Here is a 25,876-nt window from a genome sequence, read left to right as displayed (position 1 = left end):
CCTCACCTAAATCTCCCCCCCTTACCTCATAATTCAGGTTGTGCATAGAGCTGATGCACGACCTAGAAGATACTAACTTGGCATTTAATAACATCAAGTTAAAAAAGACAGTTGTGAAACTCTAATTCTAGTTATCCCCTATAACTCTTCCACTATCTTGTACTAACTGTTCTTTCTTAAAACATGTTGAAAGAATGGATTCCCACCCACTTTTCTGTCTTTTAGTATATACTTGTAGAAATTGTAACCGTATGCTTCCACTTCCTTTTTTCAATTATATGTACAGAAGTATACATATAATAATTAAAAGATGTAAAAATATGACAAAAAATGCCTCTATTTCTCATAAGATACCTTGTATTTCTAAGACAGAGGGCTGGAGGCAGCCATTTAACCATTTGTAAAGTATAAATAGCAGAGACATCACCTTGCCAGCAAAGGTCCATATAGTTAAAGCTATGGTTTCCCCAGTAGTGATGTGTGGAAGTGAGAGCTGGACCATAAAGAAGGCTGATCGCCAAAGAATTGATGCTTTTGAATTATGGTGTTGGAGGAGACTCTTGAGAGTCCCGTGGACTGCAAGAAGATCAAACCTATCCATTCTGAAGGAAATCAGCCCTGAGTGCTCACTGGAAGGACAGATCCTGAAGCTGAGACTCCAATACTTTGGCCACCTCATAAGAGAAGACTCCCTGGAAAAGACCCTGATGTTGGGAAAGATGGAGGGCACAAAGAAAAGGGGACGACAGAGGACAAGATGGCTGGACAGTGTTCTCGAAGCTACCAGCATGAATTTGACCAAACTGCGGGAGGCAGTGGAAGACAGGAGTGTCTGGCGTGCTCTGGTCCATGGGGTCACGAAGAGTCGGACACGACTAAACAACAACAACAAAGTATAATTGTATCCACAACCCTAGCATAATAATAAAATTGATGGTGCTTCTATCTGAAACAAAATTTCCAGATTCAAATGTTGGAAAAAAATTGCAATTTGGCTAACTTGTTTTTCTGCTATTCTTTAAAAATAAATTCCAAGCTTTTCCAGTTTTGACATAATGATATTAAATATTAACTTGCAAATGTATATATAACTAAGTTCCATAAGTGAACAGACTTTTTGGTATTCTGTCTTTAACATTCCTCTCTTTTTTTGGAGGAACGTGGCTCATAATTCCTCCCCCCCCCCCCATAGTAGTCATTAACCAGGGCGTTGTGATATGCATGGCTGCATGGAGAACAGGGCTAAATACTACATTTAGCAAACTAAGTATACTAAAACAGTTTGCTTTTTATGTATTCTCATTATGAAATAGCAGTTAAAACACACACAGCTTTAAAATCTATTACTAAAAGAGGGCTGTTTGCAAGTGGACTTAAATACAATGAGGGAAAGTTTCAGTGGATAAACTAAAAAGCTGCAAAGGTCCTCTGTTTAAGAAGAGTACTTCCCTGCAATTGTTAATCTGAACTACTAGTATTTTAAATCTAGCCATTTGTGCCATAGGAAATGCCAGGACAGTGCCATATTTTTTAGCTGCTGCAATGCCAGTCTATACTACAATAAAGCAAAGTAATTATGTCCAACATTATGAAACACTGTTTGAAGCAAACTGTGACCCAAATACAAAACCAATGATTAGAACTGCCGTTGGGTTTTCAGTTCATATATTTTGCACATGCAGCACTGTCCTGTTATCATTTTCTCTAAAGACTCCTACCCATGTGTCATTCTAATTCCTTAACAGTATTTGTTTAGTTACAGAAATACCACAATCGTCTCACATTTACCACTTTGTTAAGATACATTTATTTATTTATTTATTTACCTCATTTATATCTGTCTCTCTGTGCTATCAGATGCCTCTTTCAATATGAATCCCAACTATAAATTAACTTTGCAAATATATTAGGGAAGGTTCACACAAGATGTTCTTCACCTGCAGCATCAAACAATATCGTAGCATGTTAGGGTGACTTTAGATGACCAAATTACTAAGTAGTTAAATGGATGGAAGTTTGCTGGGTCCTTAAAGCACTGGTGGACAACAACATTCAAGAGATTGTTGGATTCCCACCTCTATCAGCCCCAACCATCATAGTTAATGGTCAGAGATGATGGAAGCTGTAATCCAATAACTTAAGGAGAACCAGAGGTTCCCAATTACTTCATTAAAAGAAATGGCAATACATCCACTGGGGGGATCTTTATTATACCCAGAAGATATGAACAACCAGTGGCTAATGTTCCTTTCCTGGGCAGTGTGCTCAAATGTGTAGTTGCTGGCCAGCTCCAGGTATTATTTGATAAAAGTGATTCTCTAGATCCTTTTCAGTTAGGTTTCAAGCCTGGTTCTGGGACAGAAACTTCTTTGGTTGCCTACGGGGTGTTTGCCTATAGAAGAATAGGGAAAGTATGACCCTGATGATTCTTTCATGCCTGTCAACACCTTTTGACATGGGTGGCGCTGTGGGTTAAAGCCTCAGCGCCTAGAACTTGCCGATCGAAAGGTCGGCGGTTCGAATCCCCACGGCGGGGGTGCGCTCCCGTCGCTCGGTCCCAGCGCCTGCCAACCTAGCAGTTCGAAAGCACCCTCGGGTGCAAGTAGATAAATAGGGACCGCTTACTAGTGGGAAGGTAAACGGTGTTCCGTGTGCTGCACTGGCTCGCCAGATGCAGCTTGTCACGCTGGCCACGTGAACCGGAAGTGTCTCCGGACAGCGCTGGCTCCCAGCCTATAGAGTGAGATGAGCGCACAACCCTAGAGTCTGTCAAGACTGGCCCGTATGGGCAGGGGTACCTTTACCTTTACCTTTTAGCCATGGTGTCTTTCTTGATAAGCTAGCCAGGTTGAGTGTTGGAGGTACTGTTTTACAGTGGTTCTGTTCCCACTGAGGCAGCTGATTCCAGAAGAAGGTGCTGGAGGAATTCTGCTTGACTTCATGGCATTGGAGTCCCACAGAGTTCTATGTTATCTCCCATGCTGTTTGATATTTACGTGAATTACTGAGTAAGATCATCCAGACATTTAGAGTGTGGTGTCATCAATATGCAGATGACCTCCAACTCTACTTTTCTTTTTCTACTTCTCTCTTTCTTTCTTTTTTCTTTTTTTGGAATGAGGTCTAATAAATAGCTGCTCAAGAGAGCGGTACAGTTAGTGAATGGTTCATCTGTCCAGGCAAGTGGTGCCAAAGCTGTTCTGGACGGTGTAACTCTCCCTGTAAAGGAATAGTTTGGAGGTGCTCATTGATCCATCTTTGTCACAGAGGTACATGTGGTTTAGGCTGGCACACCATCTACAACACTACCTGGACAGAGATAGCCTGGCTTCAGTGACCAATGCCCTGATATTAAAAGGTGTTCCTGTGCAAAACATGCAGAAACTTCACCAAACAGCAAATATTAAAATATTTCAAAATATTTTCAGAATAGAAATCTGAAATTTGTAACTGAAAATCTAAAAACCCATGGAGAAAAAAGCAAGGGAAATAAATTATTCCTTAAAAACAATTCCAGCCAAGATACCCAATTGCTCAGGATAATGTTTTCTCCATTCAGTGTTTTATGTCATAGATTTACCAAGGGATAGGTATGGGAATGCAGGTGGCGCTGTGGGTTAAACCACAGAGCCTAGGACTTGCCGATCAGAAGGTTGGTGGTTTGAATCCCTGCGACGGGGTCAGCTCCCGTTGCTCAGTCCCTGCTCCTGCCAACCTAGCAGTTTGAAAGCACATCAAAGTGCAAGTAGATAAATAGATACCGCTCTGGCGGGAAGGTAAACGGCGTTTCCATGTGCTGCTCTGGTTCGCCAGAAGCGGCTTAGTCATGCTGGCCACATGACCCGGAAGCTGTACGCTGGCTCCCTCGCCTAATACAGCGAGATGAGCGCCACAACCCCAGAGTCGGTCACAACTGGACCTAATGGTCAGGGGTCCCTTTACCTTTACCTAGGTGTGGGAAAGCCTTGCCACTTGGTATGTCTGCTTAGTGAGGAAGCCTCTTGTATTCAAGGAGACTCCTCTGCATTTTGGAACTTCCCCTCTAAAACGTGTCATGCATCAATGTTATTGGTATTTCATCAACAGCTAAAGATTTACCTCCTTGCCGAGGCCTTTGGGAGAGGGTGAGGTTTAGTGTCTGAAGCTGTGTTATCTGAATTATTTGTTTGCCTGCCTTCATGAAGGATATTGTTGTTCGGTTTTTTAAAGTATTGATATACTATTTTTATGTGTATGATATGTTGTTCAAAATGTTGTTAATTAGTGTTTTAACTTTGTATGCATTCCTGCCCCAGGACCATGCCATGAGCGGTAGGTTATAAATGTTGGCAATTAACAAATAAATAATAAAACCAGGGTTCTAAAACATACAGGAGCCTCTGTGAGTACAGGTGGCTTCCTCATTGCAGCCAGTTGCCCTGGAAAACATGGAGGGCAATGGAGATAAGGTGCGCTCAGGCACACTCTTCCCATCTTGCATGTTTGTTAAGCCATATTGTGCTGTGCTTCTGTGAGCTGTCCATTTTTTATGGGATAGAGACAAATGCCCATTTGGGAAGGTTTCTATAGAAAGTGCTTCCCTATTTCTTACACCTCAAATTATTCTTAAAATGAAGAGGAAGAGCGTGGGGCTGTTTAAGAATGGGAGTTACATGTTCCTGGCAACCCTCCCCAGTCAGGAATTGGGCAGCAGCATTCTGCAGCATCTGGAGTTTCTGGACAATCTCCAAAGGAAAGACCATACACTATGTATTATAATAGTAACCAATCCTGAAGGTTAGCAAAGCATAGCAGCAAACTGGCGAAGTCCATATGCTTCAGGAAGGTGAAGTGGCCAATCAGATATAACAAGTGATCCCATTTATCCATCAGCAACTCCCCCACTATCACAAACAGTTCAAACCTGTGCATGTTTATTCAGAAGTCTCACGATGTTTAGCAAGACGAACTCATAGGGAGTGTGTGTCAACCTGCAGCCTTTAATTTAATTTAATCTCTGTAATCTAGTTCATCACAATCCTCAAATACCAATTCAGGACATCAACCACTGCATCCACATCTGCTGCACATGAAAACTGGATTTGGGTGTACATGAGTAAAGTTAGGGTTGCCATATTTCAAGCAGTGAAAAACCAGACAGAAAAGTTGTTTAGCTTTTTTGTCAAAATTGCCCCCCAAAAAGCTGGTTTTGAGCTATTTTTAAGGAAAATCGGCACAAACAGCACTGGCATATGTCTGGATTTTCCCTGACATTTCATCGATTCCTACACAGACACTACTAGAGACAGCAGTATTCCAGATATGTCTGGGAAATTCTGGACGTATTGCAACCCTAAGTAAGGTACTCCAAATATTCTGAGAATTACAGTAAAACACTCACACGTGTCTAACACATCTGGAGAGAGACACCATATATAGATGCTTATATGCTAATGCTAGAAGCCTCTAAGCCAAGTAGGGTGAGCTGAGGCACTTTGTCTTAAAGGAGAGCATAGAGATATAGAAGGTATAACAGAAACCTGGTAGAATGAAGAGAACCCAAGCCAAGAAGCCAACTACATATAGTTTGTTGTGTATTGAATTTGCAGGCACACCACAGCAGCAGAGCAGTCAGAAACTAGTTAAGGGAGGTAGTGAGTGCTTTTAATTAGCTTCACCTGGGTTGGGTCGTCCTAGCCCAGGTGCCTATATATAGCAGCAGGGCTGGGGGTTTTGTGTGTCTTTCTACTTGCTTGCTGCCATGAATAAAGATGTTACCATACCACCACTGGCTGGACTCACTATATAATATAGTTCAAGGCTACTGGTGCTTCAAGTTATCTTTTATGGCTTACCATCCAGTCCACTAAGCTTAAGACCTTTCTGAGCTGAACAGTGCTAAAAAGAAAACCACAGAAGGAAAATAGCAGCTGCAATCATATAAGCTGTTAATTATCTTCCAATTTAGAAAACTGATCTTAGTTTAGGCATAGCCAACTTTATTGTTGTCTCCCACAACCTACTTTTTGTTATATTAAAATTAAATGCTATGTTTAAAACACACACGCAGTAGGCTTATAGCAACTGCAGATGTAGTATCAACTTGTCTCCCTGGAAAGACTGTCTTGAGATATTTCATAAAGATGTCCAAGGCAACATTAAATTTTTATGGCAGGCAGCACAGGTCAAGAATGGCACAGTGGCTTCACAGCAAGGTTTGCCCACCTTAATCCACAACTAATTAGTCACTGGTAGGTAATTGTTGTTCCTTGCAGCTCTGCAGCAAAAAACAGGAATTATTAAAATGCTGCAAGTTCCTGAAGTTTCTAAGTTATTTCAAACTACTGATCACAATTATTATTTTTTGCCTGGGGAGGGGATAGAAAAGAAAGAATGTATTAGTATACTTAGTGAAATATATATCAAATAATATAACCCCTGCTTATTATATCACTCCTAGTCTCCAACTACTTCACTTTGGGGTAGGGGAGCAGTCAGGGAGGTCAGGTTTTTCAAAAAATGTAAAGCCAAGATAAGTATTATGGGCTGTATTGATTGTGATCTGCAAGCTGATTAATATTTCTTTACCCACACAAAATATGAAATTTGGAATTGAAGATTGGCTAGTCCTGAACAGTTTTGCTTTCCCACTCCTAAATTGTCAGGACCAGATGAGCAAGAGGAAACTTAATATGAGGAATTTGTGGTGGGGACTTTATTTAGTAGGGTAGGAGAACTGGGGGGGGGGCAGGGATTAGAATCTGGCAACAATACATGGGCAGACGAGTCTAAAAAGCCCCAGACACAAATTTTCACAGCCCTCTGGTGGCTATGGTGGCTCATTTACCAGAAGTAATGTATTTAGCATTAACTCTGGAAGTGTATCCTTGATTCTGACCAAACTAAGCCTCCTAGGATGTATGATAATGGCATGAGCATTAATTCACCAAAGCCCAACTACTGGTGTATTCTGGAAGTGGGGTATACATTTTTATTTAAATTGGCTTTTGGTTGTCAGGGGTTGCATAAAGCAAGACAATGTCAGATTTAAAGTAATTGGGGGTATTTTAATTTACATAAAATCTATGGAGCCTACCCCAAGTCCATGGGATGGGAAATTCTGTTTCTTACTCTTTTTTGATAGGAAAAGGCCAGTGTTTAGGTAAAACTATTATTTATTCATTACACTTGAATCCCACCCTTCCTCCAAGGATTTCAGCATTCATGGTTCTTCTCTCTCTTTTTATCCTCACAACAACCCTACTGTGGGTAGGTTAGACTGGGAAATAGTGACTGGTCCAAGACCATCCAGTAAACATCTTGGCAGACTGAGAATTTGAACCTGACGCAGGGGTTGCCAGCATGGTGCCTGTGGGCACAATGGTGCCTTTGTGGTCTTACCCTGGTGCCTACAAACCTCTGAGCCCCACCCTCTCAATTTCACTGCCCCCTTGTCCACAAGGTGGTGAGGGTGGCTACACTATTCTCCCTCGAGAAGAACACAGAGCTTCCTCTTTCAGTTCTATGTGCTCTCTAAATTTCAGAATAATTCAACTGGATCCCATTTTACTCAGGTCCCCGGGAAAGCAAAGTGTTATGTGTTCACATTTTTTCCTCTTTTTGTCTCCTTGTGGGAGCCAATAAGGAGAAGAGGGGAGAAAAGTGTCTGCAAGGGGTGGTGCTCACGGCAGTTGCTCATCTGAATTATGTGTACAAAGGCCTACAATGCTGGCAACCCCTGCTCTTCCCTCTATACCAAATTCAGAATTTTGCTGAGGCATAGCCTAAGTGTTTGACAATGGGCCACATTTTAAACTGACTGCATTCAAACAAATTAGCACGCAAAACCAGAATTGGGCCTTTTCCCCCTCCCACTAATCTTCCACCACCATCACCTTGTTTCTTTACTAATATGTGGCAGCCACTTCAATTACTGTATTTTTTGCTCTATAAGACTCACTTTTTCCCTCCTAAAAAGTAAAGGGAAATGTGTGTGCGTCTTATGGAGCGAATGCAGGCTGCGCAGCTATCCCAGAAGCCAGAACAGCAAGAGGGATTGCTGCTTTCACTGCGCAGCGATCCCTCTTGCTGTTCTGGCTTCTGAGATTCAGAATATTTTTTTTCTTGTTTTCCTCCTCCAAAAACTAGGTGCGTCTTGTGGTCTGGTGCGTCTTATAGAGCGAAAAATATGGTACTCTGCATGAACTTAGCTGCTGCTAAAGAAGGCAAAGGCCTTCAGCTTGATGCAAAAAGGAATTACTATGAACACAAGGTTTCTCCTATTAGTTCTAAACACCTATGAATGGGAAGTCTTTTTGCGGTGCACACTGTGAAAATCAATATCTGAATACAAAAATCTTTTGATGCACTCCCTTGCCCCCACAGGCAATGTTTCAAACAAATTGTTTAGGGAGCACCAGGAGACTTATGTTCCCTGCTGTAGGCCTTTGATGGGCCACGGAAAGTTTGGGTTATTGGGTCTGCTGGAAAAGGCTGGCCTCCTGGCCCTTTCTCCCCCTTCCCCTCCAGCGTAGCTTGCTCACTGCTACCAGTTGACGTGACTGATTTATTTGACTGAAGCTGGCCAAACTGTCACTCAGTAAGTGCCCCCTTGGTGCCTCCTCTGGCTGGAACTACTTGAGGGTGGGATTGCATAAACCGGTCCTGTCAGGGATTTCAAATGGAAACAAGCCACTGAATGTGAATCTGACAGCTCGAGTACTGAATTAGGGCTATTTGCATGCTAATTTTCACCGTGCTTAACTCACTGGCAGACCTAGAGCGAGGAGCAGTCTCCGCATGTTTGGAACAATGCTTGACTGATCTAGCTGCGTTAACGAGCAAATTATGGTAATTTTGTTATTACAAATGCATAGAAATTTCCAAAGAGTGGAGCAATACAATATGTTTTTCTCTCCTCCTTCCCATTTCTAAATATGGAGGCTTTTGTTTATACACACTTTGCCTTGCTTACTTATGTTTAGATATGCATAATGTTTCACTTTAAAAAGGGAGGAAAAAATGAGGATATAGAGCAAAGAGAAGTAGACTAGCTCTTCTGTACACATTACCAAGTCCTCGAGTGGTGTGAATCAGCACAGGTCTACATAAGTCAAAATAGAACTCTGCCACTTTATACCCACTGAGAATCCACCTCATTAAAAAAAAAAATACTGCTTGTGAAAGATGGAGTCACCCTATCTGTCTCTACCAAAGTAACTTCAGAATAATAATGATGATGATAAATATGAGGACATTATACTAAATGCAGTATTATATTGATTCTATTCAAATCAGAAAATATTGTTACAAAAGCCCAGTGCCTCACCCTCTTTCTGCCAAGCAGTGGCAAGAGCGCATGGGCCACAGGCGCGCGTGCACAAAGGGTGTGTGTCCCTTTGGAGAATGGAAGACATGGCAAAGACTGCCATATTTTAAGAAATATGGTTTTATTCACATATTTACACCTTCAGTCTGCATGGGAGGAGTCCAGATCATACAGCATGGCCCAGAGCACTGCAGACAGTCCTTCCATCTCCCTCACCAACATGGATCCTCCCTCCCTCCCTCCCTCCCTCCCTCCCTCCCTTCCTTCCTTCCTTCCTCCCTTCCTTCCTTCCTTCCTCCTCCTTTTCCCCAAGAAGCTCCTTGTCCTCCCCAGAGTAGTTACCCTGGCAACCTTCCAAATCTCCAGTCACTGGTCACACCTGGGGCTAACGACCCACAATGGCTCTCTTAACAGCCCTAGGTTGACCAGGCTACACAGGAATTCCATCGCAGCTTATATTCTCCCCTCTTATCATAAATAACCCAAAACCAGGGCCGTCTTAAGGATATCAAGCACCGTGGAGCAAAGCTCCCTCTGGCACACACACCCCATTTCCCAGAGTTTTTTAGGGTGGACGGCACTGCCAGCAGGGCTGGAGGAGGCAGGCAGCAGCTGGAGGGCGGCTCCTCCAGCGGGGGAGAGGCAGAGGCTGGACGTAGCACCTCCCGGCTCAGCTCACCACTTTGTGCCACGGTGGCCACGGCAGACGGAGGCTCAGGTTGTGGCGCTGCTTCGACACGACATGGTGGAGGTGGGCAAGGGCGGCAAGCTGGTGCCGGGAGGCGTTGTGTCCAGCCTCCGCCTCTTCCCTGGTGCCCTGGCACCCCGCGCCACTAGCCTCTGTGGGTAAGATGCCCCTGCCCCAAATCCTAGCATTTATTAATTTCAGAGTTTGGGGGGGACCCCTCCCAGTTTTGTAACACCATCAAGAAAACAAAAATTATGTTTCCTACTGTAACATATTCAAGTTGCATATACTATCTATGGACAAATATTGACAGCACAATCCTAACCATGTCTGCTAAGGGCTCACCCACACTTTTGCTTTGGCGGTAAACCATGGGTTTTCCCACGGAAAAGCAGTGGGGCAAGCAGAGGTGTGACAAGTCCTTAGAAGTCCTATCAAATCCAACAGGGATTCCTCACAGGTGAGGTTAGGACTGCAGACTGGGAGTGAGCCTCACTGAACACAGTAGGACTTATTGCCTGTATTACTTCTGAGTAAGCATGCATAGGATTGCACTGCAATTCAAACAGCAAATTAGCAAAGGAAGTTGTCAGGCAAATTAATCTGATTAATGAGGCTTATGATGGTATGGTTGCCATGTCACCCACAACTCTTCCCTTCTTTATGAATAGATTAAAAATATCTGAAATGTGCTTTTCAGTTTGGCTCACAGCAGTAAAACACAAAAAATAAGTTAAAACAGCAGCAGTGAACCGAATTTTTAAAAGTCAAATCAATATGTATTTAAATGTCTGAAAACAACATTGTCTGAATCAGATGTCTGAATGTCATCAAAGAGTGTGCCAGACCAAGGGACCAGGGACAGTGTTCCAAAACACAAAGTACAAGTTTGTATGGAAGCCAGCCTCATATTTTGACAAAGCTACGTGTAGCATTAAATATATCTTTTCAAGTTAAAACAGCAATACAGTGAATATGGTACTTATTTCTGTGAGTTCCAGTTTTCACAAACGCTAACCTGTGCATGGCATCTCTGAGCTAGAAGTAGGAGCCCTGAGCCAGGCACCCACTGTTTCCTCCACTAAGACACTGGTGGGAAGAGAGTCCTGGTGGGGAAATGGTCCAGAAAAGCCAAACTCTGCTCCATTTCCTGCTATAAGTTTCAAGATAGACAGGTATAGTGAATAGAATTTTGGGCTTGGACAGAAGAAACCCGAGTTCAGTTCCCACTTGGCCATGAAGCATGCTAGATTTACCTTGGGCCAGTCACTCTCTCTTTCTGCCCCACCTACCTTACAGGGTTGTTGTGAGTAAAATGGGACAGCTCACAAATATGTGCACCACACACAAATGTCTTAATTATAACAGAGCCTCTGCTGCACTCTCAGTCAGGGGTGGCCCTGCCAATAGGCAACGTGAGGCAACCGCTTCAGGCAACAGGTGTCAGGGGCAGCAACAGCAGTCCACTGTCTGTTCTCCTGAGCCCCAAGGACATTCCCCTCTGTTTAAGGACAGAGCTGTGCACACTACACCCCCAGTAGGTGCATCACTCCTGTTGAAGAAAGATTCAACTGCTGGTCCAGTTCAGTCTGGACAACTAGTTGCTCTCAGGCATCATTGACAGGTACTTCCAGTACTCTTGTACTGCCTGCTGCCCCTCATTGACCCTGGCTTGCCCAGCCTGCTACATGTCTTGACCACAGGAAATCCACAGCTCTCTCTCTTTACCCTTGCCTGTCTCAAATCACCTGCAGCCTGTCCATCCACCAGGACTGGTCCCTGAAAGGTGACTCAGGTATTGAATACCTGGCATCTCATTATATGGAGTACAGCAACACAAAGAGATCATACAAATGTTTTCTCTGTCATTGCATATATTCTGCTATTGCTTATATTCTGATCCATGTACCCTCAATATACATTGCCAATGGCCTAGAGAGAAGCATTCCCCTGCCAAATGCTTAACTGCAAAATACTTCTGCCAGGTAAACAGGTCCATGGCCGAAAGGATGAATCCGTTATATTTGTGCTAACATATCCTTACCTCAGGGATAATGCATGCCAGTATCTAGAGGTGAATTATCAGAAATGCTTGCATTTCCCCCCTTTGAAGCTCCACTTTACATGGGTTGCTTTAAGTGGTGATAAGGTCTTTTTAAAATTAAATTTAAAAAATTAAAAGCATGGGTGGTGGATATGGATCAAGACTGCAATGCACAAGGAGAAGAGGTTTAACCATGATCCTGAAAAAGTATCACCATCACCCCTTATGTGGCAAAAAGGATGGTAAAAACAAAGAGAATTTTTTTTCTCTTGGGTGTGTTTTTTTACTATTGCTATTTGCTGCCAGGAATGGGTTTGAGTTTTTTCCATTATTGTGGCAGGGAGGTAAAGGCGAAACCCTTCCCTTTCTGTGCACTGTGATCCTGATCTGGATAGGAATGGCAAGGGTGGGGGGCATGGCTCAATTAAAAAACAACAACCTGATGTCTCTGGAAGTGCTGTATTAAAAGCAACACAGAGATAATAGGTGCCTTAAGCATTCTAACCCCAACCCTAAAGCACGGGTGGCTTTCTGGATGCCTTGGCTACATCAGACTGTTGTTTCCCAGAAAGTAGTCTAAAAGGCAAAAAGGGGAAAAAATCCCAGAAAACCACAGAGGCACTGCATGTGTACTATTATGCACATTAGAGTGGTACTACATCATATAGCAGTGTAGTGGTTAAAGAGTTGGACGTGGGAGACCAAGGTTAAAATCCCCTCTCAGCCTCGAAGCTCATTGCCTCTCATCTTAACTTGCCAAGGGGGGAGGACCATATATGCCACCTTGAGCTCTTTGGAAAGGTGAGATAGGTGAAATATAAATTAAACAAATAAATAAATGGTTGGGACTAGACTATAAATTAAACAAATAAATAAATGGTTGGCTCAAGACTTATTTACATTACATGTTTTGGCTTTTAATCTAAGTAGGGACGTTAGTGGAATCTGCTACAAGCAGACGAAGCCTCAAACGGGCACATCGTCTGCTTGTTCACTCTCTTTGTGAAGCAGTCTTGATTGAAGTGACTTTCTGCAGATTTCCCAGACATCAGGTGGGGTTTTACAAAATAATTTTTCAAATGTGATAACATTTGTCCCAGTAAGATTTAGTCAGCTAACAGTCGCCATCAAAATTTGATCTTAGCTGTTTGCTAACTGGGTACTGCTGAAATGTGTATTCACTTTAACTTCTGCCTCATTACTTCACTGTGGAGGTGATTATATTGGCTATTAACCAGCATTAATGTTCATTGTTTTATTGCTAAACTTTCCCACACTTTTTTGCCCTCTGTGACTTAGCCAAACTACAGCCAGAAACTGCAGTCAATGTCACCAAAAAGGGTTTTACTTGCACCTCATGCTAAAGAACTCCTCATCTTCACTTGAACAGACAGTAACCCCGAGGCAAGATGCATACTTCAGTGGGCAGTTACTGGCTTATTGAGTTTTCAGCCAGCTCTGAAATGGTCATTAGAAAACAAACAGCAACATTATTTTTGAAAAGATAAAAATAGCAAGTAAAAACTGAAGTTAAATGATATGGGTGATGAGACAATCAAAATGTAATCCAAACTAGTACCTAGAATTGGATCATATCCCTTATCTTAAACCACAAAATATAGTGAAGTGTGTAGGAAATTAATCTCTACCTTCCAATAGAAGTTGAATTATTTGCCAATACACTTCTTTTTTAATTTCCCAGTTTTCTTTCCTGTGCAGCATTCCTCTGGAGAACAAAGTTTATCCTTGCACATGACAATAAGGGGGCACAATTAAATAATTGTAAACCATATGGGGAAAGATCAAGAGCTATGAGTTAAATCTGGTGTGAAAAAAGTCTGTGCAGATCCTTACTTGGAGCCTGCTGGTGCCAAGGGACTTTAAGTTGATTTTACTAGCCTTTAAATAGAATCTGGAAAAGATGTTAAGTGTCTTTATCGGCCCCGTTGTTGCCTAATCTTCCAGATGCAAACAGGACAAGGATTTCTGGAAAATTATTATAGCAGTTTAGGAACTCATGACAAGGCAGAGCACATAGGATCGTGTGCAAAGATTTGAAGCCAATTCTGCCGTTCTGTTTCATAATGTTGTCTTTTTAAAATGAGTACAGTTAGGCGGATATCTTGTTGCATAGCCTGATATCTAGTATAGCAAATGGAACACTACCTCAGTCCTATGACTTTGCCACAAAAGCCAGCTGAATTGTTTCAGGGGCACAATGATGTACATCACCAACTACTTACAAGCAAGGGGGTGGTGGAAGCAATGGTTGTCATGCCCTCTTCATCAGTTTCCAGAGGCATTTGGATGACCGGTGTTGGGAGACAGAATGCTAGTCAGACCTTGGCCTGATCCTGCCAGGTAGCGCTTAAGTTCCTACATGAATACACTCCAAAAGCTACTAGCAGCTCACTTTACAGCAACACATACGCCTTGACCATGAATTTTCTGTTTTTATACTTAATAGAAAATCTATCTGGAGCAAATGAGAAAGAGAGGCATACAGCTTGCACAGTTAGTGCTTAGAGCCTGTAAAATGTTGCTTTTGCTAGAGCACAATATAAGCTCCCACCACAAGAGTGTTGAAAAACCATTTGTCACACTATCGGTTTATGAAGCAGAGCTGGGACAGAGAACAGTTGGATTGAAAAGAGCATGTGTCTCCTTCCACTCATATCTGTGTAATTCTAAATTCAATAAAGTCACACCCGTGTAAAAGTTATGTAAGCCAGAAGGAAAATAAAACACTGGTTCCCAATACTGCCGCCTCAGCCACTAGGAGTCAGCACTGGCTCCTGCAGTTGAAAAGCATAGGCGGCTTTCACTTCCTATGCCTCTTGGAAGATTCAAAGTGACTAAATGCTAAGCACTACTTTATAATCTCACAACTGATGTTATGTCCATGTAAATGTTCTCAAGAGAGGTAGCTTAGTGGCAGAGCATTGTCCTTGCATTCAATCCCTGGCATCTCCAAGTCGGACTGGGAATATTCCCCATCTGAAATCCTGGAGAATTGCTACCAGTCAGTGTAAAAAACATTGACCTAGATTGACTATTCATCTGACTCATTATAAGGCAGCCACCTGTGTTTCTATGTCCATGGAGGAAACAGATGCTATAGGAGATCCTATGTTCTTGAGACCTCAAGTCCAACTCAACTGCATTGGACCCAGAGAGAATATGTGCTGGGTTTTCTTTTCTGGGGGAGCTTGAGAATATATTTCTTTGCAGGTTTAGTTGAATTGTAGAGTGTTTTCACATTTAAGACTTAAATTGCCTCATTCAATTTACATAAATATTTTATTGTTAATGCAGAAAAGAGCCATTTGTCATTTGAATTAAGTTTTGGCCAAAATAGATTTTTAAATTTGTATTAAAAGTCCATTGAAACAAGAACTGTTCTAAGCCTCACAAGTGAAAATGCTTGGAGTTTCACAACTGAATTAATCTAATAATGAAAACAACTCTTTTTCTTGATTACTCTTCTCAAATATGATTTCCCACCTTCTTCTTACTTACCCCTAACTCCTATGCCTGTGGTTCTAGAGGTCTTTTGAATGCTGTGTGTTTTTGACCCAGCAATTCAAACAAAAGGGTATTTAGGCTGTAGCTACTGTATGTTTTAGTGAACCCTAGGTTTGAATTTGATCATTTTCAGATCCCTTTATTCGGGTAATTGCACACATAGACTTCGTATAAAGGAAATTCATTTGTTCAGGGTCACTGCATGGTTTTTCATTAAAAACAAATTACCAATGTTCAGAAAGGACATCTGGGTTTCCAGAGTCCCATTAATGACTATATTTTCAGCATCACTATCCCGGACGGTCTATCCTTTCCTGTCACCCTCCGTTTAGAGCCCCAAGAGGACAATGAGAATGACAGTCGAGTGAATGGGTAAGCATGAGGGATGAGGCCAAAACCTTAGTCCCCAGGGAAAGGAAGAAGGTACAAGTGAAATAAAAAAAAAAATCCAGAGGGTAACAGGGGCCATTGTCTCAGCTTTCCCAATACAAGAACCAGAACAAATATTTAAATGAACAAGCATGATTATTTAAGCATAAGCTTATTCCAATTCAATTATAAAACACGACAAGCCCTCAGGGCAAGGCAAGCTTGGGTGACGTTTAGAAAGTTTTCATGCTGAAAATACAACTAGTCAAAAACATGTTATTTCTGCAGACAAAATTCCTTGATCAAAAGTAACACCTAGAGAAAGCAGGCTTCATGGTGTGATATTACGATGCATAGAATGCATGAGTACTTTGATAGAAATTGCAAAGGACATTGTTTTCCAACCTGAGAGGAGTGAATTGAATGCATGCATGTACACATAGAGCACACTTGCTATGCAGATCTGAACCAGTCACTCAGAGGTATCCGATTCTCCATGTAAAAGCAAGGAGAATGACTGATACTGCTCAGCCTTTGCTGAATGAAAGGCATTAACAACACAAAACAAGAAAAATCTTATATGAGCAATATCCAGTGTTGCTGCTCCTGCCATTTTAGAAGTAACACATTTCTTTGGAAAGCAACAGTAAAATATACAGTTTCCTCCTCATACTGGACATGCCCAGCCCATGTATGTACGTATGTAAATATTTTTATTTCTGACCCTTGGTGGGCTAGGAATTGTAGCAAGCTCTCCTCAGGTGTAGGCAGGTATTTGTTCAAATTAACTCGCTGTTTGCATAACACACTTGAAGGTTAGGAGGAAAATTGAATTAAACACTAATATTAAGGAGGCAGGGTTAAAAAAAAACCACCATGGATTAGCCAGTATCAAACGGGTTGCTAACTAGTTTTGTGCACCCAATATATTTTAGTCATGTGTTGCTCAAACAGCACCTCTTTTCAATAAGTTCAATCCTATAATTTTGGGTCTATTGTGAAGAATTACTCTGCTTATTTTGAAACAATTTAAGCTCTACAGTCATACCTCGGGATAAATACTCTTCAGGATAAGTATTTTCAGGTTGCGTTCTGCGGTGACCCATAAGTAACGGAGTGTGTTACTTCCGGGTTTCGCCGCTCGCGCATGCACAGACAGTCAAAATGACGTCACGTGCATGCGCAGAGCGGCGACCCACGCACGCGCAGATGTGCAGTTGCGTCTTACGTTCTGTTCAGGATGTGAACGGGGCTCCGGAAAAGATCCCGTTTGCATCTCGAGGTACCACTGTAGTTGTATTGTCACAGACAAATGAGTTGTATCCAAAACTGCATATGCAGCGTTCCTCTCATGTAATGGGACTTCGCCACTCCAGAGGGTATCCCAACCATCTGGAGATTTTTGAGGGTACACAGGGAGCTGCAGCAGAGAAGAGGGGGTATAGAATTTCTGTTGCACAAGCAGAACTCTGTTGTGCAAGCAGAATAGCACCACTGGATATAGTCCTATACTTATTTCTATGTCATTGCCATGTAAAGCAAACAGTTACATTTTCCCTTGTTTACATCCGTGTGTGTGTGTGTGTGTGTGTGTGTGTGTGTGTCCTTGCAAATTGTGGATTACACTTCATGCATCATTTAAATTGGGCTCTAGTCTATGAAAGTGTATGCCATTGTAAATTTGTTTATTTTTAAGTTGTTGATTTAGCAGCAAATATCTGTGGATATAAACTCTATAGGAAGGATGAGGAAGGGCATACTGCCAGTGGTGTTCCTCTTTATGTCAAAGACGGCATTAAGTCCAGCAAGCTAGAAAACCAAAAAGAGCCAGCCACAGAATCATTGTGGGTGGTGATATCAGGCTCAGGAATAATTTAGTGGAGGGGACGTGCTATTGTCCCCCTGATCAAAATGCTTAGGGAGATCTTGTAGTAGTAGGAAACTTCAACTACCCTCATGTAATCTGACTATGTATTTGTTCCAGTCATGACAAAGAGGTAGCATTTCTAGATATGCAATACATAATTAAATTATCAAACTCACTTCCGCAGGAGGCAGTGATGGCCACCAACTTGGATGGCCTCAAAAAAGGATTAAACTAATTCATGGAGAGAGCTATCAATGGCTACTAGCCATGAAGACTATGCTCTACCCCCAAAGTTGGATGCCACAGTGTTTCCAAACACATGTGCTCATGTTCAGCTTGCTCCCTTCCCACAGGCATCTGGTTGGCCACTGGGGCTGGGTAGGCCATTGGGCTGATCCAGCCCACTCCTCTAATGTTCTTAGCTGCATTTACCTTGACTTGTTTCCACCAACCACTTTTTATAGTGCATTGTAAGGGAAGACTGACAATGGTGGACAAACTGTGCGCCATTCCTGGTCTTCTCACTTTTGAACCCTTGACAAGCTTTGAGGGAACACTAGATTTCCTCTGACAATCTTTGGTTTACTTTAGTGCTTGGATTCCAATTCCAGATCAACCTCGGCCAGCATGGCCAGTGGTTAGAGATGATGGGAGCTGTAGTCCTACAACATCTGGAGGGCCACAGGTTATCCACAACTGCTTTACTGTATGGTAATAGTCTGTAACATTGGATCCTCTTTCTACACAGTATCTTCTGTTTTAAAGGCAGCTTATCCCATCTATGTATTCTGATTGAACTACTAGCATAACTGATGTGCAGAGGCAAATATATTGCTTTGTTCTTTATGGTTCATTGAATTAATCTCTTTGACCATTCTTGCCTTCTGTGTTCACAGTAAAAGACAAAAAGCATACAAAATGTGGAACATTTCTGTGGGACATATTCAGTGATTCCATAAAAATGCATCCTCAAACCTTGTTAACCTGTAATAGAACTCACGCTTTTACATATCCATCCATGAAATGGTTTGACAGTTTCAGTGTCAAAATAGGAATCATAGATGATAGAATACAAAAACTGGAAATGATCTGAAGAAACGAAACATTAGAGCTACCCTCTTGCTTTAAGAAAGAATCCTCAACAAATTAAGACATAACACCACACATTAATCCAACCAATAACATCACACAGATAAACCCATATCTCCCAAGATATAGCATGCTGCAGGAACAAAGCAAGAATGGACAAAACGACTTGTTGGATCTGTATACAGTCTGTCCAGTGCACAAACTAATCGCTGTATGAAGATAATAAAGGACCAATTCAGATTTGGAGCCAAAAGGACTAGGTCACGCTCAATAGCTTCTTCCCATGATGAACCACCAGAAAAGTATTTATGAAGGAATTACGTGGGTGTGGTCAAATACAAATGTGGTCGTGCAAATGTCATATCCCCTCCCCCCATATGTACATGCTAGAGTGATGTAGTAGTTAAGAGCGGTGGACTCGTAATCTGGTTAACCAGGTTCATGTCTCCGCTCCTCCACATGCAGCTGCTGGGTGACCTTGGGCCAGTCACACTTCTCTGAAGTCTCTCAGCCTCACTCACCTCACAGAGTGTTGTGGGAGAGGAAGGGAAAGGAGAATGTTAGCCGCTCTGAGACTCCTTAAGGGGAGTGAAAGGCAGGATATCAAGTCCAAACTCCTCCTCCTCCTCCTCCTCCTCCTCCTCTTCTACATAGCCAATGAATGTTTGTATGGAACCAAATGACATTATTGATCCAGACCCTTTTTGTTCCTTCTTGATCATGTTATGGGAAAGGCATAAGAAGAAGCTGTGTGAAAGTGTCACTGCCATTAAGGGTCAACCAGCCTTAAACACAGTTTTCATGTTACTTCTGCAAAGTGGTTGCTGCTGCACATGCCCCACACTCTCATAAAAGCACTAATCACATTGTCTGCCTGCATCACAATGTGGCTCCAGTGGAAGTGCAGAACATGTGATAAATAGTCTTACAAATTACTAACAAGAATATGCTGAATCAAACCAAGAGTCCACCTGTCTCCTACAGTCACCTGCAAGATGGCCTCAGAAAGCTCACAAGCAAAGCATGACAGCCATCTCCTGTTGCTTGCTGCCAGAGTCTGGTTAAAAACAAACAGGCAGGCATTTAATAGCTCTGCTTGTCTTTCCAAAATCCAAAAGCTCCACCTACTAACATCTTCCTTTTCCTTTAAAAGTCTCAAAGTGCATAGGAATAGAGGAAGCTGCCTAATAGCGAGTCAAACCCATTGGTCCATCTAGCTCAGAACTATTTAGCAGTACTTCTCCAGGGTTTCAGGCAGGATTCCAGGGATGGAATCAGGGAGTTTCTGCATGCAAAACATATATTTGCTCCACCACTGAGCTCTTTCCCCTAAAGGACTCCTAGTGATTTACCATGAGATCTCACCTTGGGAAATGTTTTTGCAAAAGCAACCACACCACAAAGCAGTAATATATGCATAGCATCTTAGCTACTTGAGTGCAAAAACAACAACTGGAAATGCTGTCATGTTAGAACTGGTTTTAAATCCCAATAGGTAAATGAGCAGACCAAAACAAAAAGCATGTTTGTAACCATCTACCATAGGTCTACACCATCAATCATTTGTGAGAATTTAATACATGGGAGAATAATAGTACAATCTCCACAAGTGCATGCACATTGAGAAGCACATATGTAATGACACATTAAATGAGATAATCTACATCCAGCCTGGGAACTGTGGGCTGTGTAACCATTGAGAGGGCATCTACAAATTCAGGTTCATGCAGTATTTATGTATATCATGATAACCTCTCTGCTTATTGGATCATGCTCCACATTTCATATTATTTCCCAATTATAAGCCACAGAGGGCCAACTTAGACATTGTTCTCCCAAGGGAAGACTGCAGGAATGGTAACAGCCTTGCTCATGCCAACACTCAGGAGACCAACATCTGAAAGAACCATATATGGTCCAGTTCTTCACATGAGTAGTAGCTGCATACCAGCACTACTGTTACCTAGCAGTTTGAAAGCACACCAGTGCAAGTAGATAAATAGGTACTGCTGTGACGGGAAGGTAAATGGTGTTTCTGTGAGCTCTGGCACCTGTCACAGTGTTCCATGCACCAGAAACGGCTTAGTCATCCTGGCAGCATGACCTGGAAAAGCTGTCTGTGGACAAACGACGGCTCCCTTGACCTGAAAGTGGAGATGAGTGCCATACCCCATAGTTGAATTTGACTGGGCTTAACCATCCAGGGGTCCTTTACCACTGCTACCAGAAGCGTGAAGTAGTGGCATGTGGTTATTACACAAAAAAGGGACTGTGCACACAATAATAAACTTTTAAACATTATCCTTGCCATAGGTACCATTGCCATGAGGAATAAATTTTCTGTGGTGATCGTATGGGGTCAGAAACTATCCAAACTGGCTTAAATTCACTTCCTATTGTCCATGATGATGCCGTAAGTGACTGATACTATGCACCAGTTCAATGTGATCAGGTGTGCCACTTTGCCCCCATGCTTGAGGGGGCCTGGGGTGCGCAGCTGCCATGGAACTTGGGGGGCAGCCCCTTCATTGAAAATTGGGGGGCTTGGTCCCTAGTCCTCCCCCACTCAACTCAGGTGAGTGTGATGGCTATTTGTCCAGGCATTCCTGAGGGGAAATCTGTTAGGTGCTTTCCTAGTCTGGCCTTTCATCTGCTAGCTATAGGGACACCTGGATCCATATCAGCTGCCTCCCAGTTCTGACCTGCCTATCACAAATTCTGCTTCCAAATTACCTAGCATATCCTTTGGCAAATACTACAGAAATTAAAAGACTATAGTATAGCACAGGCATGTCCAACAGGTAGATCGTGACCTACCAGTAGATCACCGGACTTCTGTGGTAGATCACTGGTAGATCACTGGCTCCCCCCCTCAAGATCAACAACTTCGGCTCCCCCCAAAAGCTCAACACCTTTGACCTCAACCCCCAAAAAGGGGGTAGATGCCAGTTTTTAACTCTGGGAACAGATCACAGTCTTTTGAGAGTTGGCCACCCCTAGTGTAGCACTTTGCAGAAGAGGATCAAGCTATATGGTAATGTCAAAAAACATGAAACAAAAACTCCCTTACTTGCTTTGTATCTTGCACCCCATGTTAATTAGTCATTGGCATAATTCATGGCTAATTATTAAATGATTTATTGTATCCGCTTTTTGCATATGCTCTGAAAATTACAGGAGATCAGTATGTCTAGAAGTGAGTGAAATGAATCCTCCTTGTATAAATGTCAGGACAGAATAATTCAGTCATGTTAGAGTACAAACACTGATGTCTGTGTAATAAAGCTGATCTGCCGGCTGTTTCAGAGCCAAATCATAAAAGACTGCATGCATTCATAAGAGCCTTCTGAAACTGCCCCTCCAAACAATAAGTGACAAGAGATGATCAAAAAGTTATTTGGGATGCTAGTTAGCAAAGCCTAGTTTAAATGAGCAAGAAAGCTTTTTAAAACCAGCAGATAACTTTCACTTTTGTAGAGCAGAACGTTGCTATTAGAAGAAAACATGGAACTTTATCTGTGTAGGTGTATGTTGTTAGAAACATAGTTTTCTATCCAATGTAGTACTAAGCAACTGTCGCATCGCCCGGCTAGCTCAGTTGGTAGAGCATGAGATTAAGCAACTGTCCCATCAGTGCAATGATTATTCTTGTGCAGCAGGGCTCCCCCCCCCTCCACATACACCCTTCCCTCTCCCCAAATCTGCTCTAGAGGGCTGGGGAAAACCCAGAACAGATTTAGGGGATGCATGGAGGTGAAGGGAAGAAGTAGTGTTGCACAACTGTAAACCTTGCACCGACAGGACAGTTACTTTGTGCTGTGTTTGATACAATTTAGGGTCTTTAAAGTTAATCCAACCCTGGGGGAGGGTCAGGACAAACCCTAGAACAGCTCACAGGGGAACGATCATATTTGTGTAACACTTGTGTAGCATATTTATACACAACCTTTATGACAATACTTCAGCCCCCAATGCACTTTTACCAATATATGAATATATATGGGGGAGGGGGCCAAAAACAATCCAATGAGGGCTGAATATGCCCATTACATACAGAACTGTGACTGGCTGTTGCTGGACAGGAATAAAATGGAATATCTTAAGAAATTGCTTGGCTGGCTGGCTGAAATCTTAAACAGGAGAACTCCATACTGCAGGTCCTAATTCATGTGACTTGACACCAAATACTTGCTTTGGTTTTTAACATTTTAATAGCAACTCATCGTGAGGGATGGGCCAACCATTTTTAAAACTCAGAAGTTTTAAAAGGAGCTTGCAATATGGCAGAGGAACAGACTGCTAGTAAAAGAAAAAAAGGGGGGAGAGACTGCCCAGTATGCAGAACATTTGTCTAAAGGATCAGCCTGAATAATGACCATACTCTCCAATTAGTCCATGTTGTGTGTAATGATTGTAAGAAAATATGCAAATTCTGAGAGTGTGAAGGAGGATTTCAGGAAGCCGGTACAACATTCTGTTCGCATAAGCTAGGTAACCGGCCAGGCAGTGGGGATTCAGTTCCATTCACATTTTCGTGTGGCTCCCTGATTCATTCTCAAACCACACACATCCCAAAATTCGGAGATCCTTTAATATCAGCACTTATCCAAATTTTGCAATGCAGTTCACCAAGCAAATAACATGTAGAAAAATACATTTTATACGCTTGTGCAAATAGTATACAAAATGCAACTTAGGGGAATTGCTTGCAAAAATTAGGAGAATGCACATTAAAATGCTTACAAATGCTCTTGAAAACTTTTTTTTAAATAATGGAAGCTGATGCAGGAATGTGGGAGCGGGATTTAAGATTGGGAAAATGAGAAACTAGGAGATTCTGAACATGACAGATTCATTCATCCCTAAAGCCAGGTGCATGTGTGAAGTAGCACTATAGCGGAGAAGATCTTTGGGATTTTCAGATTATATTTTTAATTCGAGCTAGGGAAGAATAGAGGGGTTGGTTTATGTTGGTAACAATGAATTTGGTGGGGGGGGGCTCAGTTATTTAATCCATCATAGGCTCACTGAACAAAAAGTCCATGGCAATGGGGAGAAGAGTAGGTGATGTTGCTTATATTACTTGTGTTTGGACCAATAAACTTTGACTGCCTGAATGGCCAGAGGCAGAAAAATGCAGTTGTCAAGGATGGAACATTCCTGAATCTTCTTCCCAGTGAATTGAAAATGTGGCTTTCCAGTGGGGGAAGAGAAGTATCTTTTCTAAATGTATGAGAAAATCCACCAGTCCTTCTCTGTAAACAGTAACAGTTTTCTCAAATTTAATATTTCTACTACTTCACTACAGTTCTAAATATGGGCAATAATTCACCATTTCCTAATGTTACTAAATACTGCCCAGTATGCATGCATTATTAAAGTCTGATGTTACAAAGTACCGAGTAAAACTTTTTCAACTCTTCCCCACTGTCAGAAAAATTTGAAAGCCCTGCTCCTGGCAGAGGGCACTTTCAATTATCATAGCCAAGCTTGAGATGTTCTTACATCAAATAACAGCCCAGGAAATGGTTGGCTTCTTTTAAAGCAAATATAAGAAAGACCAAAGGTGAACAAAAGGGAACATTAGGTGATTCACTGGAGACATTAATGGCTAAGATCTCATGTGTGAAAAGCCTTGGAAGAGATCATTTGCAGGCACCCATATTAAGCAGCATAATTTCAAAGTATGAGATTCCTCTGGCACAATTGCAAGAAATGCTTATAGCAAAGTTAATTAAAATGATTCACATGACAAAAATTCAGAGAAGTGAGGTAACTCTGAGATTAACCTTATGTACATTTTATCATGTGTATCCAACAGCCATGCAGCAAGGCTAGACACTTCTTTTCCTACATGTTTTGACCGAATAAATTCTCTTTTTCCAGTCCACAGTCCTATGTAACCCAAGGCATATGAATTTAAGTCTCCCTCTAACTTCAAGTAGTCCTAAACCAGCTTGAACTCAGTTTACTTGAGCTATAGAACAGCAGCATAGGTGAAATTAAAAGACTGTGAGAAAGGCAGTAGTTCAATTTGCCTGTTTTACATCTCCTCTTTCATTCAGTGCCATTACTATGCCTGCCAATGGTATGAAAGCGGAGCACAAAGGCAGCACTTGGCTTTGCTGCTAAAAGACTGTTTCTTTCTTTTCTTTCTTTTTTTAAATGGAAACTCACCAGGCACCATCCCTGTCAGCGTTGGAGCAGAGTAGCTGCCCTGTCCAGCAGGGGGGACGTGCGGAGGGTATCCAGGGAGGGTTGTGCTTGCCAAATCACGACCTGAAGAATCAAACCAACAAATCACCATGTGAGCATTCACAACAACTAGACATGTTTTTACATTTCCCTTAACACTCAGAACACAGGCCATGCATTTGTCATAACTGTACTGCGAATACCAAAGTGGGATGTTTTCCCCCCAGCCTTAGCTTTGGCAGAAATGAGAAAGATTTCCCTTTCTTTATAAGCTGCCACAAAGTAAGAGACTGAGAGCAATGGCAAACAGCACTGCAAACAGGTTAGTAGCAAACCAGCTTTGAACTCTACTTGTTCCTGCTTATTCTTAAGTTTCTTTGCAGATCTGACATGTCAAACAGATTGAAAACAGATTTATTTTTCTGAGTGATGTGAGGACCCTTTTCTAGAATTAAAAAAAAAGTTAATGTAAGAGGCAAAACAAACCTCCCAACATAAAACAATCTTCAATCAAGGTATAGGTAAAATATACTCTTATTAAATAGAAACAGAAGCACTTCTAGACTATTGTCATCTGCATACCAGCAAATTCAGGTTGCAAAATTAAATGGATTTTGCACCCTTGCACAAAACCAGTTCAAAAAGGGAAAAAAGCTCTCTTAGTGGTAAGGATAAGGAAATGCACTGGAAAATATGGGATAACAATTCTTTGATGACATCATATAACCTCCCAGCAGACAACTCAGAATGAATGCTCAGTAAACAGGTTGACTGAAAAAGGCTGCCTGAAGA

General features: G+C 42.0%; 1 protein-coding gene across 3 annotated transcripts in view; it reads right to left on the bottom strand.

The window, feature by feature from the left end:
• PAX5 (paired box 5) overlaps nucleotides 1-25,876 on the bottom strand; it is a 217,474-nt gene that overhangs the window by 19,881 nt on the left and 171,717 nt on the right. For all 3 annotated transcript variants that reach the window (XM_081894529.1, XM_081894531.1, XM_081894530.1), the window contains one exon: nucleotides 25,067-25,168. In XM_081894529.1, the coding sequence (XP_081750655.1) occupies nucleotides 25,067-25,168 (102 nt within the window). The remainder of the gene's footprint in view (nucleotides 1-25,066; nucleotides 25,169-25,876) is intronic.

The sequence above is a fragment of the Podarcis melisellensis genome, assembly GCF_964234715.1.
Source record: "Podarcis melisellensis genome assembly, chromosome: 17".
In the NCBI taxonomy this organism is placed as follows: Eukaryota; Metazoa; Chordata; class Lepidosauria; order Squamata; family Lacertidae; genus Podarcis; species Podarcis melisellensis.
This window is presented reverse-complemented; position numbering and strand designations above follow the sequence as displayed.